Raw genomic sequence first — 21,834 nt, forward strand, 5'->3', positions numbered from 1 at the left:
AAAATGATCTTTATTCACTTGCCCCAGAAAACCGCACAAAATCATGTAAATCAAGGGGTTCAAATCTTCATGTTCTCTTTAAGAACACCCACGGAACTGCCCGAGCCATCAAAGGTATGCTTAGACAAAAGCCACCAGGTATCTGGAAGATACCACTTTATAGAAGCAGGGTGTGTTATTGCTTTCAAAGATACTGCTGTGGTGGAGTCGGTAGGTGTGCCTACGCTAAACAGTGGGGCTGAACACAGGGTCTGCGGCCCAAAAACAGGGCTGAATTTTTGCTGCACATGCTTAAAAATGCAGAGAGCAATGCTGAACTTAAGGGTTTGTATGTAGATTCTCTGGCCATTTGGCACTTCCAGGTGAACAAAGCCCCAAGATGTGGTACCATACTTACAGAGCTCATGGTCAGATTAACCCATAAGCGAACTACCCTGCCACATTGAGATGATCCTTACTAAAAAAAGAATAAACTCTCCTAAACTAGAAGAGAAGGTTGCATAGAAGAAAAAGACATCCTATAAGAAACTGAAGAAATAAGAATTTATGGCCTGGGAGTGAATTCAGCATAAAATAAATGCAAATAAAGGTTAAAAAAAAAAGAATACAATGAGAGCCTGTTCTTATGGTATCCTTTTTAGCAATACCCACCTTCCTTCCTCCCCCGTATTTTTAAATGGTCAATTTGTTCATACTTCCTTGCCCCCTTTCCTAGTCTCCATCCATCTGGTGACTAGGTTCCTTCTGCCCACAATACCATCTAAATCTTCCATCACAGCACTGACGTAGGTGTCTCATCCATTCCCCTAAGTGGCACTCCAGACTCTAAAATCGTTCAGATCCATTCCCTTCCTTCCATCACTCTACATGCTAATCTGATTGATCTGATCTCAGCTAGGTATTAAGGAGGAAGGACACCTGGTTGAGCTAATACCGATGCATGAAGATCTGATCGTCCCCTGGTCTCCTAAAAGACATTGATAGAGCACTTCCCCCCAACCGCAATCCTTACCTTATTTCATTAGGAAGCTCTGTTTGTCCTATAAGGGTGAGGCCACATCTCTGTAAGTAGGTAAGTCTCACCTAAAAAGATAACTTGTCCCAGGTGAAGAAGCAAATATTCCAGACTGTACACCAGAAGTGGCTGTGCAAGCCCTTAGCTCTAATTAGGCAGGACAGGTGACTTTTCTGCCCTTGGTGGGTCTAGATGGGCAGCATTCCTGACTGGTTGATGTTAAAGATGTGTCACATAAGCAGGTTAGCAGTTTGAAAGTTAAGACCCAGGGAAGGCCTCTTTTCCCCTAGGAGCCATACAAAATGAGACACAGAGTTCTAGCTGTATTTAACAAACTTGACCCTTTGTTAAAGGCTGGGATGGAGGTGGGAATGGAGGGCTGGGGATATTTAGAGTACAGGGAAAGGGAAAGATTCTTCCCCTCCTCCAAAGAGCAGCTATAATGCTCAGGGTCTAAATCTGCTCAGTCCGTGACTCCTCACCCAGTGCCAACCTTGGCAGTTTGGGCTTTTGTTGAGGAAGACAATATTTCCTTACTAGTCATGAACAAAAAATGAGGCCAGGTACAGTGTCTCTCAAAGTAACCCCAGCATTTTGGGAGGCTGAGGCTGGAGGATTGCTTGAGCCCAGGAGTTCAAGGCTGCAGTGAGCTGTGAGCTATTATCCCGCCACTGAACTCCAGCCTGGATGACAGAGCCATACTCCATCTCAAGGGCAAAAAAAAAAAAAGGCCGGGCATGGTGGCTCAGGCCTGTAATTGTAGCACTCTGGAAGGCTGAGGAGGGAGGATTGCTTGAGGTCAGGAGTTCAAGACTACCAAAAATAGAAAAAAATTAGCCAGGCCTGATGGTGAGCACCTGTAGCCCCAGCTACTTGGGAGGCTGAGGCAGGAGGATTGGTTGAGCCCAGGAGTTTGAGGTTACTGTGAGCTATGATGACACCACTACATTCTAGCCTAGGGCAACAGAGCAAGACTCTCTCTCAAAAAAAAAAAAAAAAACTTCCAGCTGGTAGGACTTCAAGTATTGTTACAAAGGATGTGAAAATATACGGGACAGTATTTTGGGGGAGAGGAACTACCCCTCTTTAGTCTGAGTGTTGACTCCCTTAAGCTGTTGTTCCTCGTTTTAGCTTCCTCTCCTCCTCCTCCTCTGTTGAACCCACATATTCTCCCACTAGAATTTTCCACAGCTTTGGCAGGGGAGAAGACTGTCGAGGAGGAGGAGGTACAAGAATTGCTTCTGTAGGGAGTTTAAAAATCAGGGAAATGCCTAAAGCTGCAACTTGGACCAAAGTAGAAAGCTGTTTTCTATGTATATTTATATTCTTAAATTAGTTGCTTGGGTTTTTTTTGTTTGTTTGTTTGTTTTGTTTTTTTACATTTATCAAAATTGTCTTCCTGGCTAATATCAAGCAGCAGTTTTGGAAGTGCCTGAGAGACTGAATACTAAAGCTGTAATTAAATAGAGTATTTTTTTTTTTTTTTATGATTTCTAAATATTTTCTTTAGACTTGAGAATAATTTTTTCTTTTTTTTTTTTACTTCTGCAAAATAGAGTATCTTTTGATATTCTTTTGTTTGATTGGTTTTTGTTTTTTGCATTTTTAAATTTAACTGTAACTTCTTAGGATGTTAGTTTTTCAGGAAATTCGGGGTTGAATTCTTGATCTTTTTTCCAAAGATACTCTCATGTTGTACTATGTTAAACTGTCCATGGTCTCAAATGAGAGAATAAAGAGGTAAAGTAGCCTAAAATCTCATGGTGATATATTGTTTAAGACAACTTTTGTTATCTGCCCTAATACACAAGAGCAGTGATGTCAGTAATACAAAAAAATTTTCTGGTTCTAGAATGTATTGTGCGTGCTTATAGTATTGTTAATAAGATTTTCCTAATCTAATATAACTAAGCAGTCCAAATCTGGATTTAAATATCCTTATTGACTCACAAAGTGAAATTCTCAATATTCAACATTGAGGTCTTTTTAATATTGATGTTTAATTTGGTAATCATTAGACTAAAAGAAGAGGTGATGGTAGAGGAGTAGAGTGGTATCAGAAATATCTGATTTGCCTGTCTGAAGAGGCAGAAAATAAAAGATTAACTATTGACATGAATTGTGGTTGGGTTGTACTAAGTAAATGTCTTTTTGTCTTAGTTCTTGTCTTCCCTCCTTAAGGATGTATACTCTCCTCATTATGATACAGAAAGCACTAGTACCTTGGATCCACCTAGCTTACGTTTTTATTTTACTTGGTTATACACCCTCCTGAAATTGGCACTGAGATATAACCATCCTGGTCAGATTGAAACTGAGGCAGACAGCTGAAATGACCATCCCCAAGTTAAGGGTTTTAGCCCTCCCTTCTCATTTGGTAACAATCCCCATAACTCTTAGCAAAGCATTAGAGCAGCTGTTCCATCTACAGTCAGAGGCTTTGATGTTTTTAGTGTGGATTATTTCCAAAGCTCATAGACACACATAGAATGTAGGTAGAAACAGCACAACTTGACATTGATTAAATTGAAATTCTAAAACCCACAGTACCTGTTAACATGCTCTCTTTGGCCACTCCAGTGACAGAAGCTCCTCTCCCATGTGTCAGAAGTTTTCTTGAACTGAGTGCTTGGATACCTTTAGAGTTAATGCCAACCTCTGTGCTAATCTTCCATCTCTTTTTCCTCCTAACAGCTGTCACTGAAGTGTAGAGCTCCTGAAGTCTCTCAATACATCTATCAGGTCTACGACAGCATTTTGAAAAACTAATAGACTGGTCCGGTACCCTCCAGTCACCCTGTGATCGGTGCAAGCCAAGAACTCTTAACTGGAAGAAATTGTGTTGCTGTGTAGAATATGAACCGAAACACACTGAGGCCACCCACCAAGGTAGTGACTAGTCTAACCTGTGCTAACATTAGGGCACAACCTGTTGGATAGTTTTAGCTTCCTGTGAACATTTGTAACCACTGCTTCAATCACCTCCCACCTCTTGCCACCCGTTGCTGCTATCTGTCCTTACTTGTGGGCTTCTCCATGCTATGCCAATGACTGGCTTTTTCTACACCCTCTTTTGAGTGTAGTTTGATATTTTGTAATCGAGAGCTCATTTCAAGAGCAGAAAAAGACAACAAATATTAAAGCAAGGAAAAGTGTCACTGAAACATAAACTGCACTTTATTGTTTTATATTTTTGTACATATGAGAAATTGAGGGAGTAGTGTAACCAGTAGAAGGTGTTAAAACAACGGACTGTCGTTAACCACATAGTCCTGGAGAAAGAGATGCAGTTACCTGCCCTACCCTTTTATGGGTTCTCTTATCTGTGGCAACCTTGTCCCTGGTCATTTGGATTTTCCTTTTTTTCTCTCTCTGCGAACTCCTTGTCCTTGGCCAAGCCTTTGTGCTACCCTCATTCCATATCATCATCTCATTTGCTCGTTCTGCAGTTGGGCACAGGGATCTTCCCTGAACAACGTTTCAGGGTGCAGGAAGCACAGGGCCTGTTAGCACCAAAGCTGAGAGAAGTCACAACTTACTACATTCCTTTCCCCTGAACCAACCGATTAATAACACTGATGAAGGAGTTTGAGTAGAGATGGGAAACAGAAACCAAAATGGCATCCATCCCCTCACCCCCTTCCCTGTGTTCCTTAGGTCCAACTCGGATCTAAAGTCATAGAGTTGTAGAATTGAAACAGAGTAATAACTTACCCAGCCCTGTTTTTCTGTGAAGGAGAAAGATAAAAGGAGAGAAAGTTATTGCCTGGCTGTCAGCTGTTAGGCAGCAGAGCTAGACCGAGTCTCCCCAGACCCCCTCACTGGGGTTTTCACTGCAGGACTGTCTCATTGTTTTTCCCTCAATGCCTTCTCCTGCCTTTTCTGTGCCTGCTTTGCAGCTCTTCACATCTCCATACTGATTTGGGCACCCCAGTCATTGGCATCAGGTGGCAGCAGAGTATCTTTTCAATTGAAGGTGAATCAAGCTGCCAGAATGAAGGAGTGGCTGATGTTTCCCAGTGCTTCGGGAGCCACAGTTCTTGAGGCCAGCAGGGTGGGTGCAGAGATGAAGTGAGCTTAGAGATGTCGAAAATTTCTTTATCCCTTCAGCGCTCTGATCTGCTCTTTATTCATGTTACTTAGACTTCAAGGCAAATTAAGAACATCCCAGAGGGTCAAGCAGTTCTTGTCATCTCTGAAAAGACGGGGGGATGTGCAAGCCCCACTCTCCTCCCCAACACATTGGATATGATTTGTCAAAGAATGCTTTGTGCCCAAAACACCAACCTGTTTAGCAGTGTGCACACTGTTTGATCTGTGGGCACTTGTTGCATCACCTGGCACGCAGTATACAGGGTCCATGACTAGACCACTCTTCTCAAATGCCCCTGCTCAAATCAGAGGCCTCATGTTGGACTCAGATTGAACTCACTGGATGCAGGGAAGGAAAACAAGAGCAAAAATGACCCCCAGCTCTGTCTGAAATGACCCTGCTTCATACCAGTTGCAAAGCTTGGGGAGAGCGGGTCCCCCAAAGCTGTTTCTTAAATCTTGAAAATGTCCAAGAGAAGAAATACTGGGGCGGGGGAAGGAAATACGCCCCTCGCTCACCGCCCCTCAGGCACGTGGGCAATAGGAAATAGCACAGGGCTGTGTGTTGGAGGTGGACAGCTTGGTGATGTGTGGGGTGGAAAAGCAGGTTGATAAAGTTCCCTTGTTGGGGCTCATTCATGGAGTTAGTTGGATACAAGCAGTGAAGAAGGTTCACACTCCAAATACTGTGTTCTCATCTCAAAGCAAACTAGTTCCAGAAGGAAGAGAGTGTCAGGGCAAGCAAACAACACAATTTGTACCAGGATGTGTCCCTCAGCCCCTGAAACTAGGCTTCTCTCAGCCTCCCCACCAGGGATGGATGACAGCTACTGTTCTCAGCTGACCTGACTGAGCCAATCCATGAACTCTTCGCTCCTTGGGGAGGCTGCCTCCCATCGCACCCCTGAGCAGAGGGAGGGAAGGGTTCCACTTCACAGAAAAGGACTTCTCTCCTGAAGAGACAGGACCCATTGCCTCCACCACAGCTTCCCTTCTGGCCCATTCCAAGCTTGGCCACACTGGGGGAGCAGGGTGGAGGCTGCCCTGTTAGCTCCTCTCCTCCACCTGAGTGTATCTTTGTACATCAGCTGGCATCATACAAAGGGCAAGGGAAGCAAACACCCAGAACTCTTGCTGGTCAGAGGTTCCCTGAGTGTCTGTCCTCACCCAAGCCAGTTCCGTGTGTCTGTGTTGTGAAGCGTGGGACTCTGGACAGAAAGGGGGAGGGGGGAGGGGTAAATGTTGCCCTGAGAATGCTTCTCATTCTTCTGTTCTTATGGGATCTGTTCTTGGGGAGGGTGGGGCTACGGGAAGCTTGACCTTGTGTCTTCTCAATAAACTCTCATTTACACAAAATGAAGTTTGTGGTATGTACTTTGTTCCCAGAACTGACACTCTAGGACAAAATGCAACTGGCCAGGGCAGGGACAGAGCATTAATAACCACTCTATTAAAACTTTTCTGTTTGACTGCCCTAGCCCTCCCAGAGATTCAGGCAGATGAAATTAAAATTGACTCGAGGAAGAATCATGTATCTCGTGGAGGCTCCTGTCGACCAAGCCCCAAACCACCACCACCTCTGCAGGCAGGGGAGCACTCAGAGGAGCCAATCCATCTTCCCTGGCAGGTCCCCTGCGGGGGGGCCCAGGCAGATGGTCCCAGGGGCACTGGCAGCAGCTTTTTTCTGATCTGTGGTGTCAGCCGCCAGCCAGCGGGGCATCTCATCAGTTTTCTATTACCCAGGACATCTCACTCATCTCTCAGTTTACAAAAGCCTCTCAGACCTGGGCTCAGAATCTGCATGGTCCCAACCAGAGAGAAGTAAAGCTTCCCAAGGAGTTCAAGTCTAGTGACCTGCATTTGTGTTGCGGGAGCACATGACCTAGGTGTTGTCAAGACAGAGGGCCCTGTCCCTGCGTTCTGAGGAGCTGACAGCTGCCGAAATCTCCCCCAGCCTGGAGTGGGGGAAAGAGGCTAGACTGAGGGACCCAATACCAGGAGTCCCTGAACCTCGCTCACCACGAGAGTGTAGGTCAAACGCTCTGCACAGTGCTTGGCACCAAGTAGGTGCTCGGAAACAGTAGCTGCCTTTTGTCCAAACACCATGAATGAACTGCCTTTGGCAGCCAGGAACTTTGTTGTCGTCTCCATGTTGCCAGGCTACAGTCAGCCCAAGCTGTAACAGAAATTACGTTTGGGGAGGAGTGGGGTCAGGGTCAAAGATACACAGGGGGCCTTATTGAGATCTAACGAGGGTCACCACTTAAAGAATGATGTCGGTTTGGGCAAAGAAAGTCCCTAGGTAGAGGCTCTCAACTGTTGGGTGCACGTTAATATTACCTGGAGAGCTTTCCCCAAAAGACTGATGGTTCTATTGAATCAGTCTGAGATGGGACCTGGGGGAATCTGCATTTTTAAAAACTCCCCGGGCACTTCTAATTCACAGGCAGGGTGAAAAATCACTGCCAGAGAGAGAGGCTCACACCTTTTCACCTACTTCCTCTTGTAAAGTAATACTCGTGTTCTGTGGCAGTTGAAAAATGGTTAAAGCACTTCCATGCACATGATACCTGCTTATTCCCTTGCCTGTCTTGTGAATTTAATATCCCCACATCTTCTAACTCTCCATGTCCTTCCTGCTACGCTACAGCTTCCTTCGTTCCACTGTAGACTTCCGTAATAGGCCACATCCTGCTCTCGGCCACAGCCAGCCTTTTTGCACCCCCAGGATACCGGTACGTTCAGGGCACACTGCTCCAGACTTTCACCTGAGGTTGCACTGTCCTCTGCCCCTAGAGCGGCAACTAGGAAGTTCTGAGATCTCAGGTACACTGTTTCTGAGGTCGGAAAACAGCTGAGGACTCCCAGGTCTGGGCCTTCCTACTCCCACTTCCTGCATTAATGCTTTTTCTGATTTTACTTGGACCCAGATTTCTTTTCCCTGCCACCCCCAGCTCCAGGAGGCAAGAGCCTGTTTATTTTAATACCTGGTATGGCACTTGAAAAAGATCACACCTCCCCCGTTGTTACCCATTTCTATCTCCTGAACACTAATCCTAGAATCCCAACCAGCCCCCAGACATGTTATTAGCAACAAGGATGTTTCTTGAAAAGTTTCCGAGTTGGCTCCAAACTTGCCATCTCAGTTTCTCATTTAGCTTTTGCCCTGCCGCGCTTGATGCTGCCAACAAGGGGAAGGCGAATTTGGGGGTTGGTTAGACCCAGATTCTCAGTTGGAGAAGTGGCTTTCAAGGGCTTAATTTCCAAGAGCATCGTTTCGAGATGAGACTGCCATCTCTGGGATCATTTCTCCTTTGGGCAGGGCCCCAGCACGCTGGGGCTGAGAGAACTTCACTCACCCCACTTCGCCAACTGTGTAGGTGTTGGCGGGTGATGCTCAAGTCTAGCCTCTGGCTTTCCCTCCCTTGTTTCATTCATTCTCTGCGTACTGTCAGAGACTCCAGGTTTGGCCAGACAGCCTCTGAAAGCTCAGTGGGGTGCTCAGCTATGCTGAAGCGGGGACAGAGGTCGTCCTACTTCACCTCTGGGCCTTAGCTACTGCAGGTGGGCTCATGAGTCTGCTCCCCTGGGACCTGTGCTGGCAGCTCAGCCATCAGGCCTCCTCAGCGCATCCAGACCCACCTGAGGTTCAAGGTCAAGACAGACCCAAGGATGGGGCCTCTCAAACCTTTCCACAAAGGTAATCCTAGTAGTGGAGGAACGTGAGCGTGAACAGGCCCCTAAGAGTGTGTGTTCTTAGCCCAAAGTGACTCTCAGCAAACCACAATGACTTAACTATTAAAGTCAAGCAAATTTTCCACTTTATGTCGATACTATTGTTGTTAGTTTTTTTAAATAAAAATAATGCTTTAGGTGACCTACCACTGCAAGCCTGTATGAGGTCCCATCATTAGCCTGTGGCTCTGTTCCCCTAGTGTAACTGAAAAGCTTCTGAGAAGTCTGGCCCCAAGGTGTGAGGGTGACCATTGCACAATTTCTTGTTTCTAGTCCACGTTGGGCTGAAATGGAACCAGAGTGGAGAGCCACTGCCAGGGGAGTGGACACACAGCCTGGGATCCTCGGGCAGGGTAAGGATTAAAGATGTTCAGATACGGTGGGGGCTAGTTGGTGCCCTAGATGATTTAATCACAGTAAGAGACTCTTAGTGACCCTATGTAATCCCACAGGGCCAGCTAAAGTCTGATTTCTTCCCCCAAAAGTGGCACTCCAGGAAGCCAAATCCTTCCCACCCCTGTACTTGCTTTTAGCTGCTGCCCTGGCCCTTCTCATACCCCCATCGCAGCCCTCTGCACCCACCTAGAATAAATGGAACTGCTTCCCAGAGTGGAGTTCAACCTCCCCTAGGATGGCCATGTGTCCCTAAAAAGACAAGAATAAATGCAGGCCACACACAGACTTACTATATGCCAGGTGTTGCCTTAAGGACTTTACACACCTAGGCTCATTAATACCTTGTCAACAACAGTGGAGGACAGCTAATTATGTCTCCATTTGATAAATAAGGAAATTGAAGAGTTCAAGTTATTTGCCTTCAGTCACAATAGTAAGTGACAGAGCCAGGATTTAAATCCAGATCTGTCTGATTCTGAAGCCCAGGTTCATACCCACTATGCTTCCTGTCTGGAAGGAGAGGGAGGGGAGCAACTGGGAAGGTGCCCAAAATACAGACCCTGAAGGAAGCAGGAAAACTGGGTTCTGGGAGGGAGCAAGAGCCCACGGTAGTAGGAAGTCTCCGTGGAGGATCCAGGGTGCCAGGGGCAAAAACACTTGGGGTATCTCTCAGAGCTCCCTGCTCCTCCTCCCTCCCACTCTGAAAGCTCTAAAATGCAACCGGGCCAGCTGCTGCTCTGCTTCAAAACCCTTCGAAGCCTTCCCATCCAGCGCAGGCCTGGATCCAAACTCCCTATCCTGGCAGTCAGGGCCTTTGTGACCTCACTGTAGCCAACCTCTTGGCCTCTCCTCTCGCCATGTTTCCAGCCTCAAGAGGTCCTGTCTGGTTCCTGGACTTACTTCTCAAGCCTCTGTCATTGCTCCCTGCTTCTTTTGCCTACAGTCCTGTAATCTCCCTGCACTCAGCCCCCATCTACTTCTTTCAAGGTTGCTTCCTTGAAAGTTACCTCCTCTGAAACCTTCGCTGATCCTCTAGCGAGTTGACCCACTTCCTCTGCCCTTCCCCAGCGCCTTGACTTTGCACAAAGCATGTTTTAGCCTTGTCTGCCTTTGGCCTCACATTGGACTGTAAGCCTCCTGCCAAGCTCATCAGTGGCTGCCCAGCTAGTGATTCTCAATCTTTGTATTCCACATTTTGCTTTGAAGTAAGACAAGCTACTCAGCCTCTCTCGGCCTCAGCTATCTCATCTGTAAAATGGGGGAAACGGAATCTATCTCTTAGAATTGTGAGGATTAAATTTGAGGATGCAGGGAAAGCTTGTAACATGCTGTCTGGCACAATCAACGTTAGCTATTGACGATGAAGTGACATTGATGATGATTGTTTTAGAATAAATACATGCGCGATTTTGCCTGCAATTCTGGCAAATGCTGGTATATCCCAGTCTGGAGAGGAGAGAACAGCAGTTTTAGGGGAATGGAGGTCATGCTTTGGCAGGGAATCAGCTTTGCTTTGCATCAGCCGGGTCTGCCTTTCTCTGCCGCAGTGAAGGGCGAGAGTGACCACCCTTTGCTCAGTCCCGAGGTGGAGGGAGAAGCAGAGCCTGGATGTCTCGAGCAAGCAGGGCAGGGCACGCAGGGGGCGCCTGCAGGGTAACTGCCAGACTGCCTTGTGGAGGTCAGAAGGCAGGCCTGGGCAGAGGGCAAGTGAGGCCAGGAGTCGGAATGAAGCAAAGGCCTTCGGGGCCTTTCTGGTGCCTTTCTCCGGTTCCCCAAGGTTAGAGATGCATCCTCGCAGGGAGAGTCTGGAGGGGTGTGAAGGTCGAGGCAAGGGACTGGGGAAGCATTCGTCCAGGGCTGTCCAAGCGAATATGTCAGGCTCAGGGACCCAGCGGAATGCCAGCCCGCCCCCTTCCCCTCCTCCCTCCCCGGCGCGAGCGGGCGGCGCGCTCCTGAGGGAGAGCTGGGGCTGGAGGTTCTACCCCCTCAGCGGCCCGCGCCCGCCCCCCCGCGCCCGCCCTGAGCCGGCCGCGACTGGGCAGCCGGGGGCGCCCCCACCTCTCTCCCCCCGGGCGGGGGAGCCGGGGGGCAGCGCCGGAGCCCGGGGGGAGCACAGCCCCGCCGGCCGGGCGGCCCGGGCAGGGGGCAGCTAGGACGGCCCCGGGTAAGCGGCGGGAGGAGCGGGCGGGAGGAGCGGGGGGCGGGGTCGGGCCGGGGGCCGGGGCGTGCAGCGAGGCCGCGCGAGGGTCGTCCGGGGCGAGGAGGGAGGAGGGGCCGGCGGGCGCGCGGGGAAGCGGCGCGGGCGGCCACGTGAGAGCTGGAGCTGGGGGCGGGGGCGCCCGCAAGGTGCTGGAGGCGGAGAGCGAGCTGGGCTCCTGCATCCCCCCAAACTCCTGCCAGTCAGGTCAGGGGAGCCCAGCATCTCGCGTCGCCCCCCAGCCCACCCCCACGCGAACGTGGTTGGAACAGACAGCTGGCGGACGTGTGACCCGGCCCTTGGGATCCGCGAAGCCCCCGCCCTTAGTCAGGGCCAGGGACCCAGGTGTGCGGGCGGAGGGAAGGGGACGGGAACCAGGCTTTGGCCCCTGTGTGTGTCCCCGGTCTCTTGCCGGCGCTGTCTGCAGACTCACTGCGGAGCGCAGGCCTTGGGGAGGGAGCCCTCAGGGGCCTGGGCCCTGCTTCTTGGGACAGCCCCCTTCCATCCCCACCCAGCCAGGGGTGTTGGATTAATATATGCTGAGACCCAGGACCCTGCCTGGGAAGGAGGGGCACGGATCACCTGTGAGTTGGGGACGGGGCCACACTTAGGCCTGGTAAGTTCCAGGAGGCTGGCCCCAGCCTAGGGGCCTCTCTTGCACCCCCTCCCTGGCTCCTGGGCTGTGCCCCGCTTTCATTTCCCTGCTACTCCGCAGGAAGGGCTGGTTTCCAGGTAGGGAGTGTGGTGTCCAGGAGACTCTGTAGGTAGGGTACATCCTGGAAACCTCTGAGTTGCCACACCCAGACAGAGGCCAGGACTCTTGCGTTCCTTGCCCTCTCTTCCTCCCCTGGGACTGCCCCCTCCCCACCTGCTTGTGCTGGTTATGTAATTAACCCAGCTGAGTCTCTCTGCCAAGCTGGCAGTGGCCAGGGATGCCTGAGGGGCCTATGTGGCGAGGAGGGATTGGCACTTCCCCGTGTCGGGACCCCATGTAAGTGCAGAAGCACCTGTTGGAAAAAGGACACTGCGTGGAGCGAAAGGAGATCCTGATCCTCAGTCTTAGCTGACAGTTCAGCTGGCTATGAGGTCTTCACTAAGTCTTTGGGTTTTTTTAACTATCAATAAAATGAGGAGAAGAATCTCTCACGTACACACTACATGTATGCGAGCCCAGGCAACAGTGGATGGTGACCCCTCCTGGGATTGCTAGGAGGTCCCACTGAGACCGTGCAAAACCTTGGATGAAAGAGCCCTGTGCCTGATAACGGCCACTGTTCATTGAACACCTCCTCTGTGCCAGGCACTGAGCTGGACATGCACGACCTCACAACACCCTATGAGGTCTTGCCTCTAGGTGAGTGGCAGAGCTGGGAATCAAACCCTGGTGGTTCTCACTTCAAATCCTGCCCTTTATTTGCTCTGCTGTATGTACACATACTCCATGGATTGAGTTCTCTGAACCAGGACAGCCTGGGGGACATTCAGCTGTGAATTATGCGTATGTGGAGGGAACATGCATCCGCTGAAGCAGCCTTGCACACACACGCTAAAAGCATGGCCCTGTCGGAATCCAGCAAACCCACCTGCCCTGGACCTATTTAGCAGGGGCTGGGATCACTCTCCTGGGAATCCAGACAGGAGGTCTCAGGCATGTACCAGCCTCCCTGGTCACCATCCCCAGCAGAAGGAGAAAGGTTCTCTCCTTTTCCTGGCTAAGAGATTTTACTTTGATTATCTCAGAAATAGGGGCTGTTTACATATGTGCAGAGCTTGGCCCAGAGCGGGCAGGTGATTCGCCCACTGACCCACAGATAGGACATGTCAGAGTTGGGATTTATACCCAAGCTCTAAAGTCACTGAAACTGAGCAAGCAAGGAGCTAATGAATCCTTTCCAAGATCCAGTCCCCTAGCACTCCCTTCCTGGCACCTGCTGTGTGCCAGGTCCTCTGAGCTCCAAGGGATGCCAGAGAATGAGACCCAGCCCTCGGCCTGTCCTGTCGCATTCACCACTTAGGATCACTACATTTGAAAGTTGGAAGTGCTGTGAGGTTTGTAGTAAGGAGTAGCTGCCATTCCCAGCTGTGACTTGGGGCATACTTCTTACTCCTTCTGAGCCTTCTCTCTGAAATGGGGAATAAGACTACCCATCCCTTAGGAATATTGTATTGCACAGGCATAACCACAGGACATGCCACCAGAGTAAGTGCTCCAGAGCCAGAGGGGTCATCTAGCGCAGGCTTCGGGATTGGGGGCATTTGGAAATGCGGGAGCAGTTTGGGTCATTATGGTGACTGGAGGCTGCTGCCGGCAGTTACCTCCTGGGAACCGTGCAAGGAAAATGCCCTGCAATGTGTGGGCCGTCCTGCACAATGAAGAATTCTCTCCCTAGAGAATTCCAGGAATGCCTCCCTGAGACGATGAGACTGAGACAGGGGAGTTGCTCTCTTGTCCAGGCTCTGTGGGAAAGCCGGGATTTGAACCCAAGTCCAGTGCTGTCTGCACTCTGCTCTGCAGCCTGCCGTGGTTGGGGAGTTGGACATGGAGAAAAGTCAGGTCATGATATAAGTCAAGAAAGATCGATTCCCACTAGTAGGGCTGTAGGAAAAAATGGAGAAGTTTTGGATAAGTGGAGTTAGGGGTTCTGGGAAAGGGAAGGCATTCCAAGTGGCAGTAACAGCTTCGGCAAAGTCCCACAGGTGGAAAAGTGCAGGACGTGTCTGGGGATGAGCCAGCGCACTAAGCCCACCTCTTGTCCCCACAGTCCAGGTGGAGGCCGCAGAGGGCCCAGGGTAAACAGAGGCAACAATGGTTGGTCCCGACGGTGGCTGAGCCCCCAGCCCCTGGAATATGCAGCCCGGGGGAGCCCCAGGCAGCGGCAAGGACGCGGTGGCGGAGTGGGGCGGAAGGCATGGTCTCCACCTACCGGGTGGCCGTGCTGGGGGCGCGAGGCGTGGGCAAGAGTGCCATCGTGCGCCAGTTCTTGTACAACGAGTTCAGCGAGGTCTGTGTGCCCACCACCGCCCGCCGCCTCTACCTGCCTGCTGTCGTCATGAACGGCCACGTGCACGACCTCCAGATCCTCGACTTCCCACCCATCAGCGCCTTCCCTGTCAACACGTTGCAGGTAGGAGGCCCTCAGGGGCAGTGGGCAAGGGGGAAATTGGGGGGAGAGGCTGGACTGCAGCCTGCTCTAGCTCCGGCCCTATTGCCAGGGTCCTGCCGCTGGGTTTGAGAGCTCCGCACCTTGGGCCGCTCTGCTTAGAGCTGTTCCAGGAATCCATTCATTTGTGTGCTAGTTTATTCAACAAATATTTGAAGACCGTTTAATGTGTGCCAGGCCCTGCGGTGGGCACTGTGGCAGAATGGTGAGCAAAACAGAATGGGAATTTGCTTTCAAGGAACTCATAGTCTGGTGAGAAAAGACTAACAGGCAGTCACTATGTAGTGTGATAGGTCAGTGCTGTCCTTGGAGGAAACGCAGGGAGCTGGGCAGACCCAGTGTGTTGGGGTGGGGATGGGGCTCACAGAAGGTGATATCTCCACTAAGTAGGTTTTAGGCAGGTAAGGGTCAGTAGCGAGGAGGACAGGGAACACTGGCTGCCTGCAATTTTCTGGACTCTGCCCACCATGGCCTCAGACCCACACCCCATGTCATCTGTAGCAGGGAAAGCAGCAGACTAGGCCGGGACCTGGGAAGGTGAGTTCTCAGAGACTCTGGAGACCCCAGTCAGATCTCTCGCCCAAGGTCTTCTTCTCTTAGGTGATGCTCTGTCGCCTGACATCAGAACCTGCCTGTGGGACACCCTTCTGCCAGGTGTGGATTTAAATGCCCCCAGAGTCCTCGCTTACGGTGTTCCTTCCCCCGGTGCAGAGGGAAGCTGACCTCTAAGACATGTTTGCTCACTGAAGGAAGCCTCTGACCAGAGCAGAGGTTTGCGGGAAAGAAAAGGCACAGTGCTAGAGACCCAGAAGGCAGGGGACAGGGCTTGGCCAAATGTAATTAAGAAAATACAGCAATTTCTCAGACTAAGACTGGGGGCTGGAGCTGGTGAGGAGCTCAGCGCACAGCACTGTCTCAGCAACATCAGGCAGAAAGGCCTTGGCCCAACCTGCTAGAAGCACTTGTTTCTCCCATTTCAGGTGCCTGGGGTCAGCACAAAGACAAATGCCTGATCCACGCATCTGCCCCAGAAACAATGAGGCTGAGCCAGTCTAGTTCTCCTTTAAAGGAGACTTTAATGGTAGCGGGGTAGACACTCAAATTCTTTCTCCATGCCTGCACACTGAACTTTATCTTTTCATGTAAGTTGTATATTTATTTTTAACTTAATTTAATTTAATTTTGGAATAGGTAAGATACAATTTGAAAGTCCAGACTTTGGCCTAGAGAAATCTTGGTCTCATCCTTTGCCCCTTTCTCCCTGGCTCCTGCCCCCTCCTGTTCCCCTCTCATTCTTGTTGGGTTTTGATCCATACTTCCAGTGTTTCTTTACTCAAATAAGAAAATGTAGGCTGGGTGCAGTGGCTCAGGCCTGTAATCCCAGCACTTTGGGAGGCCAAGGCAGGAGGCTCACTTGAGGCTAGGAATTTGAGACCAGCCTGAACAACAGAGCATAACCTCATCTTCTACAAATATTTTTTAAAAATTAGCCAGGCATGGTTGTGCACACCTATAGTCCCAGCTACTTAGGAGGCTGAGGCAGGAGGATCCCTTGAGCCCAGGAATTCCAGCTGACAGTGAGCTATGATCAGACCACTGCACTCCAAGCCTGGGCAACAGAGCGAGATCCTATCTCTAAAAATAAACAAAAAATAAAAATAAAAAATAAAATGTATTCTCATTCCACCCCCCTTTTTACATAAAAACAAAAACTCCCACAAAAACTACACTGTTCTATACCTTGGTAGGTTTTTGTTTGTTTTTTACTTAATATTATAACCTGGAGATTTTTCCATGTCAGTATTTAGAGGGCTTCCTCCTTTTTTCATGGCTGCACTGTACTCCATTGAAGAGATGTACCAGGCAGTCCTTTCTCCTTGGACAAAATGGGTGGTTTCCAGTCTTGTGCTGTTTCAGACAACGCCACAATGAATACCTTATACGTAAGTTATTTTGGACAGAGCTAGGTATATCTGTGGGGTCGATTCCTGGAAATAGCGTTGCTGGATCAAAGGGCAAAAGCAACTGGAGTTTGGAAGGTGCTCCCGGTTCCCCTCTGTAGAAGCTGCATTTGCCAAGCTCCGGCAAGCAGTGTATACGAGAGCCGTTTCCCTAAGGTCTCACCATCGGAGTGTATTTTCAAACTTTTGGATTTTTGACAATCTGAGGAATGAGCTAGATATTCTCAGTGTAGTCTTTATTTGCATCTCTGATTTTAAGTGAACTTGAGCATCTCTTCATATGTTTAAGGGCCTCTGTGTTTCTTTTTCTGAGAACTGTTCATTTCCTTTGCCTATTTTTCTATTGGGCTGTTGGCCTTTTTCTTCGTGACTGGCCCTGAGTTTTGGAGTAAAGGGACAAGCCAGCCAATCAAAAGCTTTCCTCCTCTCCCTTTTAGGAGCCCCCAGAGAGGAGTGGGTGGGAAGCAGCCTGGAGGCCCCCTCAGGGAGGCAGAGTGTTGGGGGAGAGGTGAGACTGGCACCCTCAAAGGCTGGCAGCTGCACCCTCTCCCCAGCAGAGAGCTTGAAGGGCAGGAACCTCTCACCCCTCTCACGTCTCACTGATCTCCACTTGCCCTGTGGGACAGGGGAGGAGTCATATACACATGCAGGTCCCAGGCTCCTGAAGGTCACCGTGTCCAGCAGAATGCAGTCTTCCCTGGCCTAAGAAACCAGTTCACGGTTTCCTATGGGTTTAGATTTGTCCTCAGTATCCATCCCCTGCATTAAAAACTAAAACCTCAGCACAAAGAAAAGATGCCACATCATCTCCCTGGGGAAATCCACTGCAGCATCTTCTAAGCCTTTGAGTTGGGAAGTGCTGCTCTGAAGTTAGACTTAACCGCGCTACTGCCACCAAAGTCTTTTCCCTTTTATTCCTTCTTTGAAGTGGAGAACCAACTGTAGTCCTCCCTTGTGCCCAGTTCCTGCCCCACTCAACTCATAAGCTGGGACAGGAGACATGCCTCTGCCTCCTTCTAGTGTTTTGCCTGGGTCCTCGAGGGAGAGGACCCTAGTTCCCCTACCTCTATCCCCTCAACTTCATGGACCCCCTTCTTTCCACACACTGGCTGCCTGAAACTGCTCTTGCAGCTGCAGCTGCTGGCAGGTTAACTAGCTAATTAATCTGTTAGGTAACCTTCTCTTTAGAGCACTCAGCCTTTCCAGGGGCCTATTCATCTTGAGCTGCAGCCCCTCCCTGAGAAGTTGCCACAAACATTCTGGAAGTTCCATCTCCCTGGAGCTGCCCTGGGGCCCTGCTCTACCTCAGCCTGCCCTGCATCCAGTTTCAATCCTTTTCTCCTCAGGCCTTCTATTTCTCAACCCTGAGGGCAGAGTGAAGCACACAGAAGGGGCACATTGGGTGGCAATCTAAGGGCAGCATCAGAGGCAGGAGTTGCATTGATCCCAGCTTGGGCCAGGTGGTATTCAGGACCATGGAGAGCTCACCAGCCTAGGTAGTGCCATTAAGGAGCCTCTGCTAAAAGGTAACCGTGCTAGGCACTGAGCGGGGAGGAGGGGGTATGTATAAGTGAGGAAGGCCTGGCTCTGGCCCTGTCAGGAACTCACAGCAGAAGTGGGGAACGAGATGGAACAGCTCTAACGAAGGCATAATCAAAGGATTGTTAGAACACAGGAGATGAAGGGAGCAGTTTCCTGCTTGCAAGAAGGGTGGGAAATCAGGAAGGCTTCTTGGAGGGGAAGCACTTGAGCTGAGCCTTAGAAAACAGAGAGGTTTTCAACAGGTCCAACAACTAGCTCAGGGATGGGCTCTTAGAGGCACTTAATAAATGTACTTGTTGAACAAAGGACTGGGTGGATGGATAGAGGGATGGATGAGGGGGCAAAATGGGACAAGGCAGATGTAAACAAGACGGTGCAGTGGCCCTGGAGGATACTGCTCTGTCCTGGCTTGGGAGTGGGGAAGCTGCAGCATTGAGCTCCTCCTTTCTCCCTGGGCCTGGGTGATGGATGGGTGTGGAAGGCTTCAATTACAGTGGCAGGTGACAGCACTGTCAGTCTGGTGGGAGGTGGCTGGGCGCTAGGGGAGCCCTCCTGACGGCTCTGACCCTGGTACTGGCTTGGGGGGCGGTTTGCAGGAGTGGGCAGATGCCTGCTGCAGGGGACTCCGGAGCGTCCACGCCTACATCCTGGTCTACGACATCTGCTGCTTTGACAGCTTTGAGTACGTCAAGACCATCCGCCAGCAGATCCTGGAGACGAGGTGAGGGGCAGCAACCCAGTCCATTGCCACCTCTTTGGGTGCCCCAATGCCAGCCAGTCCCCAAGAAAAGGGGACAGTCGGGGGATAGAGATAAAGCATATGTGCTCTCACATTCCCACACTCAAACCTGCACACACTCACATTTTGCTGTCCCCATTTCTGTCCACTCATTTTGGGACCCTGACCGTGGGGTGGCTAGACTAGTGCTGCGGTTAAAAGCTTGGACTCGGGGAACAAGACTGCCAGGGCCACTCAGCTGCATGACTTTGGGCCAGTTAACAGTGAAGCCTGTTTCCTCATCTGTGAAATGGGATAATAATAGTATCCCCCTTTTGGATCAGTTGTGCTGATCAGAGACTTTAACTTAGCCTCGAGGGCTTAGAGCCACGCCTGGAACAGAACGTATGGTGGTGGTAGTACTGACCAGGCACGGCCTGCCCCTCGGGGAGTCCAGCAGTTGCGAGACTGGCACTGGCAGAGTTCTGAGATTCCTGCCTCGCCCGCAGGGTGATCGGCACCTCGGAGACGCCCATCATCATCGTGGGCAACAAGCGGGACCTGCAGCGCGGACGCGTGATCCCGCGCTGGAACGTGTCGCACCTGGTGCGCAAGACCTGGAAGTGCGGCTACGTGGAGTGCTCGGCCAAGTACAACTGGCACATCCTGCTGCTCTTCAGCGAGCTGCTCAAGAGCGTCGGCTGCGCGCGTTGCAAGCACGTGCACGCCGCCCTGCGCTTCCAGGGCGCGCTGCGCCGCAACCGCTGCGCCATCATGTGACGCCCCTGCACCCCGCGCGGGCCGGCGGGCAAGGGCCAGGCTGTGTGGGGACAGCTTCCCCGGGGAGCGGGCAGGATAGAACTGCGGTGGCCTGGGCCTCAGGCGCCCCGCAACCACGCACCTCCCAGTGAGAGGCGGAGCACGAGAGGGACCCCCTCTTAACTGCTCAGTCCCCCGCCCGTTCGTGCTCCTGGGACAGCGGCCTTCGGCGCTGCAGTCAGTGCAGGGCCCGCCCGGCCCGAAGGGGCGACACAGCCTTTGGGGATTGCGGGTGCGCGTGTGAGATGGAGGGTGGGGGTGCGGAGGCGCTGCCTTGGCCGGGCCCCCATCTGTCTTCTGTGTTTCTGTCTTTGCCCGGTGTCTTCCCTTCCTGTATCTGTCTGCCCCAGCGTCTGTTGGTCCTTGTGTGTCTCACCCGACCTCCAGTCCCCTGCTGGCCCCCAGCTCCGCTCACAGGGCTCTCATTTCGTCCATCCCCTTGTCGCAGATCCTGGCAGCTGCTTTGTGAGGCCAGGCCTTCTGACCGTCAGCATCACCGGCACAGGGCAGAGTCGCAGGTGGCCCGGGGACCACAATCAAGGGGTCCAAAGGTTGAGGTCCCGGATCAGTCATGGGGAGAAAGCTGAGCTCTCTCGCTCCCAGGGAGACCTCCCCACCCAGCAGCCCCCAGAGACACAACAACCTACCTTCCAGCCTTAACTCGATGGTCCGTCCCTGCCAGGTGCCCCTCACTCTCTTCCTGACCCCAAAGCCAGATCACCCCCTGGGTTAAAACATTTTTTTTTTTTTTACAAGACTATGGAGAGGAAATCCCCCAAAGGCTAGATTCTTTCCCACGATGCCAGGTTCCAGTCCTCTATTCCCTCCTGCATCTGGTCTGCCAGATTGGGGGATGTTGAGTCCTGGGGGCTGGTGGTGGGCAGGGTGGTGCCCAGGAGGGGGTCAGGCTATACCAGGGAAGATTCTATCTCCCTGTCCCACCCTAATCTTACTACCCCAGGCTCTGCCTGCCTCAGACATCAGATTTCCCTGATTAATCTGGGGAGGAGCAGAGCCAGGAAAAGAATTGTGGAGACCCCTATGCTTGGGGGAGATAAGCCTGCATCCCCACCCATAGATGGAGGCCCTCAGGATCTGAGACCCCCTTGTCCCAACACAGTTGGCCCTACGCCCTAACTCACTCCACCTCATTTTCTCCGGCTGCCTGGCCGGGTTTCTACCTCTCGTCACCGGAGCTGATCACTGTCAGTTTTGTACCGATTTAGAAGTAACAATAATAATGAAGATTCTAGGAGTGGCCTGAGGGATTGCTGGGGGACTTGGAGGGAGGAAGAAATGGTGCCCCCTGGCCAAAGAAAGTTCTCCTTGAGGCTGAGCCCTCAGCCCTGGTCTGGTGGAAGGATATCAAGGTCCCTTGTTAGGGGCAGACAGGACAACTCAGCCTTAGCCAGCTTAGCCAGGGCTGCAGCACATGGACCAGGAAGTCAGGTAGCCCAGAGTGGGGATGGGCAGGAGTCTGGGGGAACGGTCGTGGGTGGGGAATTCATCATTGACATCCAGTGTGGGAGGGAATCTGTGGTTCTCTCTGCTGCTTCCCCAGCCGACTCCCACTCCTCCCACCCACTGGGGGTAGCACAGCCCTACAGCAACTGCCCTGACCTTGGGCAGTCCAGTGTTCTTGGGTTCTAGGCCCTGCTGTGCGGCATGACTTTGGGCAAGCGACCTCTCTGAGCCTCCCTCTGAAACAGAGGAGGCGGCTCCCCTTCCCCACACTTTGCAGTGGCTGGGAGGGTAAGGAAGAGGGCCTGCCCCTTTTGTCTCCTGCACTCCGGTCCCCTGGTTCGCCAGGGGGGTGGGGTGAGGGATGGCAGCATCTCACATGCCCCATCACCCCCAACTCTGAGGCACCTGAGGTGGGGGTGGGGGACCGAGTGCCCCCATGGAAGCCATTGGAATGTGTCGCCTGACAGGCCCCCTCCCCACCTCTGCTTCACCCCAGGTCTTGGATGTCAGGTCCCTCCACCCCCATTCTGAGTCTCTGTCCTTCCCTTTTCCCCCCACCCCCCAGGGTTTCCCATCACAGGGTCTGGAAGTGTGTGTGACGCCCATTGAGCTGTTATCGGAAGTCGGATTAAAAATCAGGGAGTGTTTTCCCTCGTTTCTGTACCAAGGTGTCAGCTCCGTTCCTCATGGTGGGAGGGGTGGGGTCCCTACAGGGCCTGCCTGCTGAGCTCTGT

General features: G+C 51.6%; 2 protein-coding genes and 1 pseudogene across 2 annotated transcripts in view; all 3 read left to right on the plus strand.

Annotated features, from left to right (window-relative positions):
* Positions 1-4,179, plus strand: part of AP2B1 (adaptor-related protein complex 2, beta 1 subunit) — a 163,949-nt gene extending 159,770 nt beyond the window's left edge. The window contains exon 20 of the mRNA XM_012648629.1: positions 3,710-4,179. Coding sequence (XP_012504083.1) covers positions 3,710-3,784 — 75 coding nt within the window. The 3' untranslated portion in view covers positions 3,785-4,179. The remainder of the gene's footprint in view (positions 1-3,709) is intronic.
* LOC105813818 lies at positions 18-561 on the plus strand (annotated as a pseudogene).
* Positions 4,180-11,184: 7,005 nt separating the features above from the next.
* Positions 11,185-21,763, plus strand: RASL10B (RAS-like, family 10, member B). The gene is made up of 4 exons (XM_012648660.1): positions 11,185-11,402; positions 14,198-14,560; positions 18,696-18,820; positions 19,327-21,763. Exons 2-4 carry the CDS (start codon positions 14,345-14,347, stop codon positions 19,595-19,597), a joined length of 612 nt encoding a protein of 203 aa, XP_012504114.1. The 5' UTR covers positions 11,185-11,402; positions 14,198-14,344; the 3' UTR covers positions 19,598-21,763.
* The last annotated feature ends 71 nt before the right edge of the window (positions 21,764-21,834 follow it).

The sequence above is a fragment of the Propithecus coquereli genome, unplaced genomic scaffold (assembly GCF_000956105.1).
Source record: "Propithecus coquereli isolate 6110/MARCELLA unplaced genomic scaffold, Pcoq_1.0 Scaffold291, whole genome shotgun sequence".
Taxonomy (NCBI): domain Eukaryota; kingdom Metazoa; phylum Chordata; class Mammalia; order Primates; family Indriidae; genus Propithecus; species Propithecus coquereli.